General features: G+C 40.2%; 2 protein-coding genes across 2 annotated transcripts in view; both read left to right on the top strand.

Annotated features, from left to right (window-relative positions):
* MACROD2 (mono-ADP ribosylhydrolase 2) overlaps positions 1 to 12,921 on the top strand; it is a 1,989,932-nt gene that overhangs the window by 832,357 nt on the left and 1,144,654 nt on the right. The window lies entirely within an intron of this gene.
* LOC132438537 (heterogeneous nuclear ribonucleoprotein A1-like) lies at positions 1,960 to 8,020 on the top strand. The gene is made up of 3 exons (XM_060032761.1): positions 1,960 to 2,028; positions 6,769 to 7,399; positions 7,490 to 8,020. Exons 1-3 carry the CDS (start codon positions 1,960 to 1,962, stop codon positions 7,918 to 7,920), a joined length of 1,131 nt encoding a protein of 376 aa, XP_059888744.1. The 3' UTR covers positions 7,921 to 8,020.

The following is a 12,921-nucleotide window of genomic DNA, read 5'->3' on the forward strand; positions in this document are numbered from 1 at the left end:
CTGTCACCCTTGATAAAGATGTTTCACATCTTTGGAGAGCTTAAACATGATACACTGAAGGGTGTTCACTGTGAGCACTAAGCGGTTTGTAAGATAAAAGAGAGAAACCAGAAGTGAGAAGGTTTCTATTACAAACCTAGTCATATCATGTAAAGGTATGGCATGGATTATATCCCACTGCTGCCCTTTCCCCTCCCCCTCATCTGCCAGAACTTCAACTGTCCTCTGTGACATACAACTGAGCAGGAGACGTAGAATCACATTTTTCACAGGGATTTGAAATGTCTTTGTGGTCATGGTCTAGCAGTAATAGAAACCATATGCTGTGGGTCAGGAGGTAAGCTATCTTGAAACAGAAGAACCCATCCCTTGGCCTGATGACCTTGGGAAAAGTTAGTCATTTCAATGCATTTTTCCTTGAAGTGATGTGGGGATTGTTTGGGCTACTTTTTCCTCTATGTCACCCTAAGTTGTGAGGGGGGTAACCACCTATTATCCATAAAGAGGATAGTGTCAGTGATAAGCAAATTGTTAATGGCAGTAGCAATAAAATTCTCTTCCAGGGTACCTGTTAAATGATTTGTTGTAGATTGATTTGCATTTCCCGTTGTGATTTTAAACTCCTTTTGGCTTCCTAATACTTTAAAACAGGAGTCTGATGGAATGAGAGATAGCATGTAAGAATTTGATTTAAGCTGAGTACTTTGTAGACATTCGAAAACCAGCTTGTGTCTTAAATTACATTGCCTCTGGAATGCCAGCATGTAAGACAAAGCAATATGATCTTGTAGTGGCTGTCGGCCCATCTCCAGTTGACACACACATGTGAATTACATGGACTGGGTCACTTGAGGTTTCCCACTTCCCATAAAATAATGTTTATCATGGCCTGATGGGACTCAGAATTGGTCCCTAAGTAAGTTTTGCTGTAGTCTCTTGAAGTGATCTGTGAGCATGTCCCCCGAATTGACAGTGACTTAGAGGCCTTGGCTGTTTAAAATGCTGCTGGTGGGCAGTCATCAGAGGGCCAGTAGTTTGGTACAACTGTGTGGTTGTTTCCTGTAAAATTCAATGGCCAGAGTGTGTGTGCCCACCTCTCTCCATTTGTACCATCAACACATAAATCCAGGCCTTTATCATTTCATACCATGACTGTCAATGTGGCCTTGTCTCTGGCTTCTGGTCTACCAGTCTTAGCTCCCCTTTTACCATCCCAACTCTGATCTCCTTGCTAAATTCTCCTAAAACAACGATCTGATCATCTCATATCATGTTCTAAACTTTCCTTGTTTTTTTACTGCCTACAGAATATAAAAATCGAAGCTCGTTGCATTATGGTTAGGAGAGAAAGCAATTGCCTAAATTATTGGCCTCTAAAGGAAATATTAGAACTTCTCTTTAAATTTGTCTCATCCTTCTAAATTTGTATGTCTGTGTATATTTCATAACATATATAATTTACCAATGTATTAGTACATAGATATAATTGATGAATAAATATACATATATTAGGGTATGCTCAAAATACATTTTACTAAAAGAATACACACACACACGTTGTAGATCATTGATGTAACTTCTTTCTTTCCTTTCTCCTTTTCCACAGTTTGGGCAAGGCAGGTGTATTAAAGCTGTCCTGTTGGTAGACCCAGAACTAATCTAGACACACTCTTTAAGTCTGCTACAGGTGTTTAGATTTGCTTAGCATATCCTTGAGACAAAGGCAGTTGGTAAATATGGTCTAGCCATGTTTCACCTCTTTTCTTTCTGACTCTTTTTGTTCTCTTTGGAATATTTCAAAGGGGCTACCAATCAGGTTCTTCTGTTTAGCCTGGGCTGGCTCTTGTTTTCTCATTCTCGTTAACTCCTTTACTGGACTCTTTATGCGTATTCTGGTCTGTACATATTCTCTCGCATTCTCCCTGGTAGTTGTCTTTGTCAGTCGTAACCTATAGCACTATGTTTCGATGCTTTCAGCCGCACGCAGTCTTCAAACCCCAGGCACTCCATGATTATGTAGGGCTACAGGTACTACCAAGGCCACCACTGCCACATCACCAAGCTATCCCACCCCCGGGCATTCACTTTACCTCTGATACTTCCTCCACTGCATGGAGACCACAGTGCTAATTCTGAGACCATCCTAGCTTTCTTCTTCATGGTTCACTCACTTTGATTATGAGTTGTTCTGGCACTGGGAGCTAAAAATGGCACTCCTGCCATGGTCTGAGGCTCTGGATATTCCATACTCTCTTTGTGGTAGTATAATGTATTTTTCTCCAAAATCTCAGTTGTCTGGGAGGCAAAGGTCTGGCTCAGAAAGGTTGATTGAAGGACAGCTCCTCAGGACACCAACTGCCCTGACTAGATCCTGTTTCCATTTTTTTTTTTTTTCCACTTTAGTCTAAATGTATATACGTCCAGACAAAAGGGATACACCTTTTTCTCAAGAAGAGAAGTATTAACAGACATTCCCAGGCAAACCGGTCCTTATGATTACCGTGTTTAAAGTCAGCCCAAGACAACTAACTGTCAAAAGGACAGTTGGATATCTTCTTCTGGAATATCAACAGAAGAAGAAGGGACTTCCGAAGCTCCCAGTGCACTCCCCATGAATGATGTCTGCATTCAAGTTCTGCGTGTTCTGGCTCTGTCTGCCTCCTTAAACTTATCTTCTATCTTCTCTCTCTAGTATTCCTAGACAGCGCCTACCTCGCTGCCTTTGTCCCTGGCCTAAAAAGCCTCCCCAGCCACCACCTACCTGTTGAAATCCTATCCATTCTTGCATACCTAGCTCACATAATAGTAATGATCATCAAACAGCCTTTGTTAACCATCTTCACCAAAAGTAAACTCTTTCTCATCAGATGCCCTGTGGCATTTATTTTGTGGCATTCTTAAGATAGGCTTATCGCATCCTGACTTGATGGTTATTCTTGTATAGTTTAAAAAAATTATTTCTATAATACCTATCCTGCTAGTTCATAAGTTCTTTTAGGACAGTTTCTATGTCATATTCATCTTTGTATATTCCTGACTGCCTAGTTATAATGTTATTAATATATAGGAGGCACATTTGTATTTCTAGAGGAGATTATATGACTGAATGAAATGTTTCTTCTGATGGAATTTTTTAACCTAACACTGCTGAGAATTTTCCTGTCAGCAAAGAGACAGTAGTGTATCCTTCTGACATTCCTTTGAGGCACGTGTTTATTCAGTGTCCACCCTCTTACAAGAAGATATTTAATAAAAAAAGAAAATCGGTAGCTTGATTATATGCTTAGCCAAGAAATTTATTTTGCAGTTCTAAGGAAAATCTCCAGCAAACCCAATTACTCTCCCAGCAATGCACTTCAAAGGAGAGACCAATGCATTTCTTGTACAGAATTCTTGGATATGTTTGATCATTAGTCAGGGCAAGTAGTTTGACTTGAGGCTATTTACTCAGCAGGAATAAAAATTACAGCATTGCTTCAACCAAGAGGAGTGTCCCATCCCTTTCCCAAGCAGAATTTAATTTGATCTGTCAGAGAAGTAATAGAGGTTTGCTATAGAAATGAGTCACGATCAGTAAGATCTGGTTGACTTTTGGGCTATTAAATGCTCCTTCCCCTCAAATGGCCTTTTTCAGGAATCATAATAACAGAGACACTTGTCACCCAGTAACTGACTGAGGACCTGAGAATTTCACAGCAATCGTTATTACTGAAACAGTTTTTGTTTTTCTCAGTCTAAGCCTTGCTCTTACACTTGTTTTTTTTTTTTTTTTCTCTTAAGACATGTAAGTGGTCTATGGCTGATATTTATTTCAACTAGGAAGTGCTGCAAAATATTTTTGATGTAGTCAAAATATAATGTAATATCGTTAGACTTCTAATTGCAAATATACAAAAGTTTTGTGGATAAAATCAACTTATGGAAAAAATGGCTTTAAATGTTAACTTTTTAAAAATACTAAGTACCTATTGTCTTAGTGTATATACTTTACACTTTCTGGGGAAAAAAATTTGCACATCACCTTTCAACATGTAATTTTTCAGCGTTTAAATTTTTAATTAAATTTAATTTCAGTTTATAAGGTGTTTATTACCATTTGGCACATTCTTCAGCTAAAATAATTAACAACGATAATTAAAACTTTCCATGCTTGATTTTCTTATCTCAGTTTTTTAGGAAAATAATGCTTTAAATTTATAGAAAATAAAGAAACTGGTATATAATCCCAGGTGCATTAGACAATATCTATTTATAATTTTTCACCATGCACAATGCTGAAAGCAAAATTATTTTTTAATTTTTAGACAAAAGAAATATACAAAGAAAGCACTGGTGAATCATTTGTTGTTGGTTACTTTTTAAAAAAGAGTAAAACTACTTCTGTAACATTAATTTTAAAAACTTAATTGCCATGTTCTAATGGGAGTGTAATGAGTTTTCCTCACAGTGAACTCTAATGAGTTTATGAACGTGCTGCCATATTTATGGTAGAGGCTATGCAAATTTGATTCATGTTTATTTATGCATGCGTTACATTTGGGAATATATTTAGGGACCATAAGGTTGCTGGAGAATTTGTTACAGGAAAGAAAACTTATGAATAGGACTTCTTATCCCAGGAGTGGAATTAGGTAAAATTAACAGAGAATTGAAGTTATCTTTGATCATGATTTTTTATTACATTTTTATTCACTTTGAGGAAGTGTTGCCTGCTTTTTTTGATGTTCAGCAGAGCAGTACAATGCAATATACAGAAGCATAATGTTGAATTTTCATAATAATGCTTGTGATGCAAATGAGGCACACTTCAAAAAGCAGGTTGATTAGCATTTCTTGGTAAGATGACAGTCCCCTCTTTTTTAAAATTTCTGTTCATTAGTTTTATCGGTAGATTACATATCCAGATTTAAAATTTGAAGTGCATACTTTTTGTTTATAATTATAATGTGAATTTAAATAGTTTTAGATTGTGCGTTTAAAACAATTCTTCTGCCACTGAATTACACTCTGAATTGATGAGCTGTTTGCCACCTCAGAGCCCTTTGCTTTGAAATTCAGTCCGGTTTAAAGTGAACTCCAACCATTTCAGGCCCGCATCTCACAAAAGGTGGTGGGATTAATGAGCTGCAGGGGCTCCGTGGGCTCTCTTAGGGGCATATATCACTAAATTCTATCCTCAGGAAACGTTATTCTTTTTTTTTTTTTTTTTTTTGTGGTACGCGGGCCTCTCACTGTTGTGGCCTCTCCCGCTGCAGAGCACAGGCTCTGGACGCACAGGCTCAGCGGCCATGGCTCACAGGCCCAGCTGCCCCGTGGCATGTGGGATCTTCCCGGACCGGGGCACAAACCCGTGTCCTCTGTATTGGCAGGCGGACTCTCAACCACTGCGCCACCAGGGAAGCCCGGAAACGTTATTCTTATGCAGGAAGATGGGAGTTGAATGTGGAGAAACGGTATTTAAACAAATGATTTGACAATTGCTGATGAGGAGTGGTCTTATACCCCACTAGGCATATATGAGACAAGGGCTTTTGCCTTTTCTAACTGAAGCAAAATTAAAATTGATGTGTATTCTAATAAGGCTACTACTGATGTAAAAACAATGCTTCTTTAAGGTTTATTACCTAACTTTGTTTTCATTTTCACTTAATGGACTTTCTAGGACTTGGACAAAGAACTTACACACGCTTCCACCCATATATTCTAGCCGATTTATAAAACCTTCTCCCTAGCTACTGTATAGGAATGACTAACATTTTTCTCCTCTTAGAACTTCTCAAGGCATCTTCATAGTCTATATAATGGAGAGAGTAAAAATGCGAGAAAAAGTTGTCCATTTATCTTCAGAGTAGAATTTCTTGGTAAGCTGACAATCCCCTCTTTTGAAATTCATGCTTAGTAATTCTATTAGTAGATTACATAGCAAGAGTTTCAGACTGAGGCAATCAAACTCTACCTCTGGGGAGAATTATCTACCTAAAGTTGTCCCACTTAAGCTGGACAGCCTGGGCTAGGGATGGCAAATTCATGGTAATCCTGTAAATATTTCTTCTTCTCAGGCAGACATCACTCATCAATCACAGCCTTTTTCTTCATGGAACCGACACTCTTCACTAAGACACAGCCTCAGAATTCTTCTCAACACTATGATCCAGGCAGCCTCTACCTGTTGACCAGAGTTGACAGGTGAAATAAACATATTTGCCACTCTGGCCTGGTCAGCCCTCTTTGCCATAGTTAGGTGCTGTGACCACTTGGACAAACCTACAAAATCCTAGCCTATCTTCAGCTTCCAATTACACAGATGTTAAGGTGGGATGATATGGCCATCTTTGAGTTGATGAAATACGGTATTCCCTTTATTCGTCCTGATGCCCTTTTTACTTGGATTCAACCTTTTTCTACCTTTTCCTTCCTGGCTGATCATCCTTTGTCATCTACATTTCATTCCTCCAACTTTATTCAGGTCTTACTCCTGACCTCACCATTGTTTTACCAATAGAGTGTGAAAATACTTTCTAATGGATAAACTGTCATCTTCGATTAAAGATGTGTTGATGTTGCAACTCTAACTTTGGCATACCACAGGTGTTATGGAGCAAATTGTGCACCCACCAGGCATTATTTGATGTCCTTGCTCAAGCCCTCCCTTGACAGGTAGTAACACTCATATCTAAAAGCAAGGGAACTTTCTGCTCATGGACGCTGCCGAGTAAGCATCTTTGACTCTCCCCCCGCCCCCCCCGCCAACTGCCGTCATGTCTTAAGTCAGAGTCACCCAAAGAGCCCGAACAGCTGCGGAAGCTCTTCATAGGAGGTTTGAGCTTTGAAACAACCGGTGAGAGTCTGAGGAGCCATTTGGAGCAGTGGGGAACGCTCACAGATTGTGTGGTGATGAGGGATCCAAACACCAATCGCTCCAGAGGCTTTGGGGTTGTCACGTGTGCCGCTGTGGAGGAGGTGGATGCAGCCATGAAGGCAAGGCCACACAAGGTGGGTGGAAGAGTTGGGGAACCAAAGAGGGCCGTCTCAAGAGAAGATTCTCAAAGACCTGGTGCCCACTTAACTGTGAAAAAGATTTTTGTTGGTGGCATTAAAGAAGACACTGAAGAACATCACCTAAGAGATTATTTTGAACAGTATGGGAAAATTGAAGTGATTGAAATCATGATTGATCGAGGCAGTGGCAAAAAGAGAGGCTTTGCTTTCGTAACCTTTGATGACCATGACTCTGTAGACAAGATGGTCATTCAGAAATACCACACTGTGAATGGCCACAACTGTGAAGTAAGGAAAGCCCTATCTAAGCAAGAGATGGATAGTGCCTCACCCAGCCAAGGAGGTCGAAGTGGTTCTGGAAACTTTGGTGGTGGTCGTGGAGGTGGTTTTGGTGGGAATGACAACTTTGGTCATGGAGGAAACTTCAGTGGTTGAGGTGGCTTTGGTGGCAGCTGCAGCGGTGGTGGATATGGTGGTAGTGGGGTTGGCTGTAATGGATTTGGTAATGATGGTGGTTATGGAGGAGGCGGCCCTGGTTACTCTGGAGGAAGCAGAGGCTATGGAAGTGGTGGACAGGGTTATGGAAACCAGGGCAGTGGCTATGGCGGGAGTGACAGCTATAACAACGGAGGAGGCAAAGGCGGCTTTGGCGGTGGTAGTGGAAGCAATTTTGCAGGTGGTGGAAGCTACAATGATTTTGGCAGTTACAACAGTCAATCTTCAAATTTTGGACCCATGAAAGGAGGAAACTTTGGAGGCAGAAGTTCTGGCCCCTATGGTGGTGGAGGCCAATACTTTGCCACACCCCGAAACCAAGGTGGCTATGGTGGTTCCAGCAGCAGCAGTAGCTATGGAAGTGGCAGAGGTTTTGATTACTGCCAGGAAACAAAGCTTAGCAGGAGAGGAGAGCCAGAGAAGTGACAGGGAAGCTACAGGTTACAACGGATTTGTGAGCTCAGCCAAGCACAGCGCTGGCAGGGCCGAGCTGCTACAAAGAAGACATGTTTTAGACAATACTCCTGTGTATGGGCAAAAAAAACTCGAGGACTGTATTAGTGACTAATTGTATAACAGGTTATTTTAGTTTCTGTTCTGTGGGAAGTGTAATGCATTCCAACAAAGGGTTTTAATATAGATTTTTTTTTTTCGTTTGCACCCGTGCTGTTGATTGCTAAATGTAATAGTCTGATCACGACGCTGAATAAATGTGTCTTTTTAAAAATAAATAAATAAATAAATAAATAATAAAAGCAAGGGAAGATGACAGCAGCCAGAAGTCCCGTTGCCCATAAAAACAGGCTCCTGACCCCTCCGCTGGCATTTGTGTCTCATCACAGCAAATCTGGATGCAAGAAAATCAAAGAAAAGGAATATTTTCTGAGTCCTGGAGAGATCTATTACTTCAAGACCCCAACCCAAGTTCTGCTAAAGATTATGTATGCTTCTGTGTTAGATTCTCAAAATTTAGGTTTTTTACAGATCACAGCGACTAAATGAAATATCACTAATATGGTAAAAAGCACATGGGAAAGAGAGCCATAGTTTAAAAATACAGAGAATTTCTAGACATCTAAGATATTACAGTTCTGTTTGCAATTCGTTACCTGAGAAAACAAAAGAGCCCAAAGATGGGAAGGTGAACGTCTCATGCGTGCAGTACATGGATGATTTGAAGCTCTATGACAGTTCTAAAACCCAGCCTAATATAGTATGAAACATTCTGAAGAATGCTATTGAAGATATGCAAATAGAGTTTGGAACGGAAAAATGCAAATCATTTGGACTGGCACAGGGCCAATTTATTCACTCTCAGCGAATATCAGAACTTCACAGGTTTAACTCATGGGGAAATATACACATGTAGACTTCCTTCAGGTGAGGAAAGATTCAACATGCAGCCAGCATTAAATATTTGAGTTTTGTTTGCCACTGTTGTATCAGGTGTGTGTTAACTGGAGTGTTTAATTCACATCCTAATGTCATTTTAGGAGCTATTTAGATCTCTTCTTGATGGAGACATGAGGTAATCCAGGGCACCACAAGCTGCTGGGCAGGTTTTAGAATATCCTGATTTAGATGCAGCTGGAACCTCTAAATAATTCCAAATACTGAAGAGATTACTCTACACAGCACTGTATGTTTTAGTTGGAATTAGGTCTATATACATATACATAAACTCATGATATTGGAAGATGAGGTCTCATGTTAATTTACAAAAAGCTTTCTGTCTAGGAAAAGAAGTGGTGGTGTCTTTGGGAGCAACACAAAGAACTAAGTTGTCATTGAGACAAAGAATTAAAAAGGACAGCTCATTTATTTATGATTTTTTTTAAGCCTATGCAGGTGACTTTTTTAGTTTTGGGACTTGGACATTTTGATTTCATTCTCCCTGGAGAGCCACCTAAACTGGAGGCTGGACACCAGGTTACAAATTTACCTTCCCCTTGAATTTGTAGCCCCTAGGGAGATGGAATTAGTTTAGTTGCTAATGAACTTTGGTCCCCAGCACAGAATAATTACAGTGGAATATAATGACAGTTAGAAGAGCATCGGGGATTTTACCAAATTCTATTTACTCTTCCCTCATCCCATTTACAGGTCAGCCTATTAAAGTTGTGGCTTCTTGGTAGATGGTTTCCATGGAGGGACACAATTTCATCTTTGGATAAACTATTCTAGGGTTAATTTGAGTCAACAAACATTGATTTGTGTTTCATATGTGAAATATGATGCTGTCATAGGAGTTCTAGGGGTCCTAAGATGAATGTGAAAATCTGCTTGGCCTTCACTAAGATGGCTTGAGGGTCATGTATGCAAAGATGTGCACAGTTAAAAGGTAAAATGTAGTAAATGTTATCATGGAGGCATAAAGTAGTCAGCTTTGGAGACAAAGAGATATGTAGGGATGAAAAAGACATCGATAGCCATTTTGATTTGGGAGCTCACTGTGACTGTAGGGAAAACAGCTTCATTAGAGTTGTGGTGAGGCAAAAATTGCAATGGGAGGGGGAAAAATGCAGGGGGCACAGGAAGGAGTAAAAGGTAAAAACAGAGACGTAAAAGTGCAACACTCTTTCAGGTAGTTTGGTAGAAGATGGGAAGGGAGACCTATAGCTTTGTCACCTTTGCGCATTTGCAAGCCCGTGTGGCATCCTCCTCTGGGAGAGCCTATGGCAACATTAGATACGGGAGCATGCCCTGGAGATGGCTCTGTAGCAGACCTCCCACTCCATAGTTGCCAGCCAGAGATCACATTTCAGTACTGTGTCACAGGACCCCTGCACCCCCATGTGTCCACCTGATCTGGGGTACAAGACTAGGGAAAGCAATGAGAAATACTTGTCCACCTGGAGGCAAAGTTTGTGAAGAGATTTTCTTTCACTGCTTAGTATTAATAATGCCCTTGGTTGGGAAGCCACCCCTGTCCTCACATAGGCCAAGTTTAATTCTATTCTGTTCTATTCAACAAACTTATCCCTAGGTATTCTGTGTGAGGCCCTGCTTTAGCTCAAGGTCTACAGCACGGATAAAAGAGGTTCCTGCCCTCAAGAAACTCAATCTCTCTGGGGAAGCAAGAAACAAAAGTAGCATTTCATTATAGTCTGATGAATATACGTACAGTGGAGGAATGAATGACAGGTTGTGAGGGTCCAGATGACAGGCACTTAGTCCAACCTGGGGCATCTCAGACGCTTCTAGAGCCGAGTCTTGAAAGATGGGTAAGAATTATCCAGGAAGCTGAGGAAAAAAAAACCTAAAGAAATACTCAGGAGTATGAACCAAAGTGTGTGGTTAGTTAATCACATGAGGGTATGGCTAACGTGGGAGTGCTGCGAGCTGTGAGATATGCCTAGAGAGGGAGGTGGGGCCTGGCCCTGGAAGGACTAACATGTCACATCCAGATTCCTGGGTCTTATTGTATAGATAATGGTGGGGTATGGTTACTATAGTGATTTAAGCAGAAAGCGGCTTGAATGTTTTAGTCTTTTACAGAGATTATTCTGACTGAAGTAAGTGTGTGTGTGTGTAAGGATGAGCTGGGCAGAGACCAGTTTGGAATATAAAGTGACAGACCAAGTAAGAAATCATGGCCTGAATGAGGCCAGAGGGAGTGAGATTGGAGAGGACAGGTAAAACTGTTTTTTAGTGACCGAATGCTCTGGTAGAGAGTTGGGGGCTTTAGGTGCCTCTGGAATTCCGGCCATGTTGACTAGAAGTGCTTTTGTGGCTCAGTGAGAACCATCTGCTTGTCTGAATGATGATTCTCATAGACATTTTCAAAATAGGGTGGAGTTTGGAGGCAGAAGATGGAGCTATATAGAGTCAAAGCAAGGAGGGGGAAAAAAAACATGAAGGAAAACAATAAAGAGAAATGGAGAGGGCATGCTATTATTTGCTGTCTCGACCGATGTCTTAGCTCACCTTCAGTTTTCCAGCAATACTTTTTCTCTATTTTTAAATTTTTCATTACTAAATACCTTAAAAAATGACCATAGGACATTGATGGAGTTACCATGGTTTGCGAGTGTCTGAGAAGCAAGTTCTAGAAACACTATGTTGGTGGCCAAGTACGTGTTTATATGATTTTATCAGACATCCATAAGGAGCAATGTAATGTAAGCCAATAATTTTTGGGGGGTTGCTGAAATGGAAGAAATGACAAGGGTTAAATAAGCAATGAGAAAAATGTAAAAGGAACCAGTAAGCACCACTATCGTTAAATGGACCCCACATGCTTATCCCTCAGAGTGTATTTCAGTTGGTTCTGGGTGTGTTGTGTCTGTTGCACCAGGTGGCCAGTTTGCTCATTTGGTTGGAATCCTGGAGTAATGAGGTCAGAATTAGGGGCTTAATATTCCTGCAGGCCATTGATTTTAACCGAGTCCGTGACCCCAGAAGGACACTTTAAACCTCATCATCCTCCTAACTTTTGTCTTTGGGTGCAGGGGGGCACCAAGCAGAACGTATAGATGGCTTTCCAGCACGTCTGTCTTACCAGCAGAAAGCTGTGCTCAGATAGGTAGAATTACTCTTTACATGAAAAGAGCAGGCTATTCCATAATTAGAAAAATTAGAAACTGCTGTGAGAAAGGCAATAACTAACTGGTTGCTGTTGAATACCCATTCTTGAATTTGGTTTGCAAGAAATGGGGATCTGGGAGCCTGTGATGAGAGTTTTTATATCATTGTATTGGTGTACTTAACTGATGACACACAGAACACTGGTAGTCGATAGGCCTAGACTTAACACATGAAACGTCTTACTCAGTGTGACTGGATTGACTGCCTACTTTTATTTTAGGACATTTTGTGTTTAATGATTTGTGCCACATCTTGGGGTGATCCTCTCACTTGATGCAGTGGAGATGAAATAGATTATATTTTACACAACCAGTGTTATGTTTAAAAAACCTGTTTGTTACTCAAGTATAAACATCTGTATCTAATTCAGGGATGAATTCAGGTTTTGTGGGGACTGAAACTTACATGACATTTGGGGTGAGCCCTCTTTGAGAGAAAGAAAACTTATAAAATCTGTTATGAAGTGATTATTAAAACTCATTCTTTCCTTTAATTTGATGAAATTAAAAAAAATATTAATAGCTGAGAAAAGATTGCCTGGTTTCATAAGTCTTTATTTAGGTTCTTTTTCTTTTTATTTATTTTTAATTTTATAATTTAATTTTATTTATTTATTTAAACAGCAGGTTCTTATTAGTCATCCATTTTATACACATCAGTGTATACATCTCAATCCCAATCTCCCAATTCATCACAGCCCCCGTCGCTTTCCCCCGTTGGTGTCCATATGTTTGTTCTCTACATTTGTGTCTCAATTACTGCCCTGCAAACCAGTTCATCTGTACCATTTTTCTAGGTTCCAATATGTGCGTTAATATACGATATTTGTTTTTTCTCTTT

This window comes from Delphinus delphis, chromosome 15 (assembly GCF_949987515.2).
Source record: "Delphinus delphis chromosome 15, mDelDel1.2, whole genome shotgun sequence".
NCBI lineage: Eukaryota > Metazoa > Chordata > Mammalia > Artiodactyla > Delphinidae > Delphinus > Delphinus delphis.